The 3,674-nt window shown below is 48.9% G+C and overlaps 1 protein-coding gene across 1 annotated transcript; it reads left to right on the top strand.

Moving 5' to 3' along the window:
• The first annotated feature begins 26 nt into the window (after positions 1 to 26).
• On the top strand, positions 27 to 3,465 carry LOC108517747 (protein kinase C alpha type-like). The gene is made up of 2 exons (XM_017855839.1): positions 27 to 286; positions 3,349 to 3,465. The coding sequence occupies exons 1-2, from the start codon at positions 114 to 116 to the stop codon at positions 3,419 to 3,421; spliced, it is 246 nt and encodes an 81-aa protein (XP_017711328.1). The 5' UTR covers positions 27 to 113; the 3' UTR covers positions 3,422 to 3,465.
• Positions 3,466 to 3,674: the final 209 nt, after the last annotated feature.

Genomic DNA, 3,674 nt, shown 5'->3' with positions numbered 1-3,674 from the left:
CCCGCGCCCCCCGCCGGGGGTCGCCCCGAGCCCGCACCTCTCCGCCGCCCCCGCCCACCCGGCCCTCCGCGGCCGCAGCTCCCCGGCGGAGGCAAGAGGTGGTTGGGGGGACCATGGCTGACGTTTTCCCGGCCAACGACTCCACGGCGTCTCAGGACGTGGCCAACCGCTTCGCCCGCAAAGGGGCGCTGAGGCAGAAGAACGTGCACGAGGTGAAGGACCACAAATTCATCGCGCGCTTCTTCAAGCAGCCCACCTTCTGCAGCCACTGCACCGACTTCATCTGGTAGGTGCCGGCCGGGCACCCCTGCCCCGCTCCTCCCCGCCTCCGGGTCCCGGCCCCCGGCGCGCCGGCAAGTCCGCCCCGGGGCTGGCTCACTCCGAGAACTTGGAACCGGCGGGAGTCCGAACTCTCGCCCGGAGTGACACGCGCTCCCGGCCCTGACACCGGCGGGCAGGACTCCCGGGACGTCGCCGTCCCGCCACACACACCCCCTGGCGCGGGAGGGAGGCTGGCCTCGTGCGGTGGCGGCGGGGATCCTTCTCCGGGCCGGGCCCCTCACCTCCCCGGGGGCGCCCACCGGCACGCACCCAGCGGAGCGGCCGCTTGCCGGGGTGGGAGCCCAGTGGACAGGGGAGGAGGAGAGGCCCGAAGGAGCGAAGGTTCCCGGAGAAACGCGTCCCAGAGTAACGGGGGAGCGGCGGCGATTGCGCTGCGCGGTCCAAGTTGCTGGCGAGCCAGGCTGGGCGCGTTCGGGGGGGTGTGTTTGTGCTTCCCATCGGGCTGGACCGCGCTGGAATCTTGGGCCCCTGCCTACTGTAGGCTGCATCTACTGGGCACGGACAGACTTTGACTTTTCTGAGTGAGGAGAGAGAGAGAGAACAAACTGTTGAAAGCTTGCAGTGGGGGAGGGAGAGTTCGAGCAGGCAAATGGCACAAGGGCAGAGGGACTCATTTAAAATAGACCCTGTCGGCCAGGCGCGGTGGCTCACGCCTGTAATCCCAGCACTTTGGGAGGCCGAGGCAGGCGGATCACTTGAAGTCAGGAGTTCGAGACCAACCTGGCCAACATGGTGAAATCCCGTACTAGTAAAAGTACAAAATTTGCGGGCGTGGTGGCAGACGCCTGTAATCCCAGCTACTCGGGAGGCTGAGACAGGAGACTCGCTTGAACCCGGGAGGCGGAGGCTGCAGTGAGCCGAGATCGGGCCACTGCACTCTAGCCTGGTCGAGACAGAGCGAGACTCCGTCTCAAAAAAAATTAAAATAGACCCTGTCAACACGAGATTAGACCTGTAACCCTGTTGATGAGGACAGAGGCCTTATTTAAGAAAAATAATATAAGGGCCAGAGGTGTCAGAGATCAGGTAATCAATGAATTCAGGCATTCTTAACTCGAAGGATTCTTGGGGGCTTATGGAGAATCAATACATAGAAGGGCTTCAGGTGTCTCTGAACCCTGTAAAACTGGGTGAAATTGTGTTTGTGAATCTTTTTGCTGGTGAGAATTACAGCTTTCATCTGATTCTCAAAAGTGTGTGACCCTTCTTCCCAGCTCCCCGTCACCACACAAAAGTTTAGAAAGCTGGAACTAAAGGAGCTCTAGGTCCTCTAGTTAGAGCAGCAGTAGTTTGGTTTTTCTCTTAGGTTGCCGGATGCCCTGACTCTTCTACCTCTTCTTTGTCGTGTAGCAAGTTCCTGACAAGACAGCTATGGCTAGGGCTCCCTCCCCTTCTAGGCCAGGGGGAGCTGCCCAGGGTGGCAGTCACGGAGTGAATCCCGCCACCAGCCAGCTGTGTGGCACAGGTATCTTGGGCCACTAGAGTGAACATAATATGGATGGCTCTGTCTGAATCCATCACACCTGGGGAAAAACATCCCAAAGGTCAGGTCCCATGATCGTGGTGCTAATAAGGTGTTTAATTTTTCCTTTCCTTTTTAGACATCTGCTCCCAAGTACACTTTTATGAAAAGCACAGCCACCTCTATGAATGATTTCCACTGTCTAGTCAGCATATGAAGCGATTGTGCTCAAAGCAGTAGGTAATCGTAGATAAGGCTATTTAAAATACAATTTCGAAGCATCAGGGCAAAGAGAATATTGCATTTGGTTAAGAGGAGGTGGTCAACTGTGAGAGTCCATTGAAAGGGAACAGACTGCTGGTGACTTTTGCAGGAAGTGGGAGAGTTAGAAAGGGACTTGCAGCCGACCGAGGCTAGTTAGTGTCTTTCCACTATCAGTTGCCCTTGAAGGATCAGCCCTTGATGAGCTGAAGAGGCGCTCAGGTCACCAGCAGTTTTGTGAAGTGGAAAAGAAAGGCCCCCCTGAGTATCCCTGCAGCTCTCTGCATTTAATTGTAAACGAACCAATTGGAAGTCCCAGGAAACCATCTGCAGGGATTGTCTTTTTCAGTTTGCTTTCGTTATTGTTTCTACGGGGTCCTTGATTTACAAGTTTATTTCAATATTAAATCACTGATATTTTTAAGTGAAATGTTTAGAGTTAATTATGGTTTTTGGTAGGGGGGATGACTCTAAGTTAATTTTAAAAGTATGTGAAATACTTTGTGCATTAAACATTCTTTGTGAAGCAAGAGGTAATGACGCTCAGCCTTGTGAAGAAATGTTAATGCAGTTAATCCTAGTAGAACAATACCTGCAATTGAATGTCCATGTCAGGGTTCTCTGCTTACAGGGTAAATTCTCTAAAGTCATTTACAAGAACAAAATACCCTCCGTATGTGCTTTGACTGCTGTCGGTTCTCAGTAGAAATTAGATCATGGTAATCTCAAATGCAAACAATAGGAATCATATTTTCTAGGTTCTGGTTCCTTAAGCCAAAATTAAATGTTAAAAGCGATGCCGTTTGGCAATTTCTAGACACATAATACTTTAAACAAATGCATAATAAGTAAGCCCACTTTGTTGTCTTTAGGGAGGAAAAAAACCCAATTTTCATTTGATCTTCAGGAACAAAATTAAGTAACTTCCTTTTAAAATTTTAACCATAAACTCTTGTTACTTGAATATTGTAGCCAACAAGTTTGAATATACAGTCATGTTCTTGTGTTGAAATTTAAGTATCGATAACATAGTATAAAAAATTGGAAAGAAGCTTGATATATTGGAATAGTTCAGTGATCCTTTATAGGCAAGATTTTTTTTCCCCTCAAGGTTGAATTTACACAGTAATCTGACTAGATATTTAGGTATGTTTTTTCTATTAAGTCATGGGGTTTCACGTACAAACCTTTAGTAGTGGAGTACTTGGTCACATAACTTGTTTAAAATATGCTATCCAACACAAAATGTGTTAAGAGATTTTGTTTTTGTTTTTGTTTTTCAGGGGATTTGGGAAACAGGGCTTCCAGTGCCAAGGTAAGCTGCCACTGTTGATTTTATTTTCAAGCACAACATGAAATAAGCATTCCAAACAAGAACAGTATTTCGAGTCATCTTTTCTTTCCAATGAAAAAAAGGTTATTTAGATAATATTTTTGAAATATGAGGGCTGTAAATTTGGGCCTTAAATAATTTGAGCCTACTAATCTGCATATAGAGCTGCCTTTTTCTCATTGGGAAAAAAAAAAAGNCCCGGCTAGTTTTTTGTATTTTTTAGTAGAGACGGGGTTTCACGGTGTTAGCCAGGATGGTCTCGATCTCCTGACCTCG

This window comes from Rhinopithecus bieti, unplaced genomic scaffold, assembly GCF_001698545.2.
Source record: "Rhinopithecus bieti isolate Rb0 unplaced genomic scaffold, ASM169854v2 scaffold_39870, whole genome shotgun sequence".
NCBI lineage: Eukaryota > Metazoa > Chordata > Mammalia > Primates > Cercopithecidae > Rhinopithecus > Rhinopithecus bieti.
The sequence above is the reverse complement of the archived record's forward strand: the minus strand, read 5'-3'. Positions and strand labels throughout refer to the sequence as shown.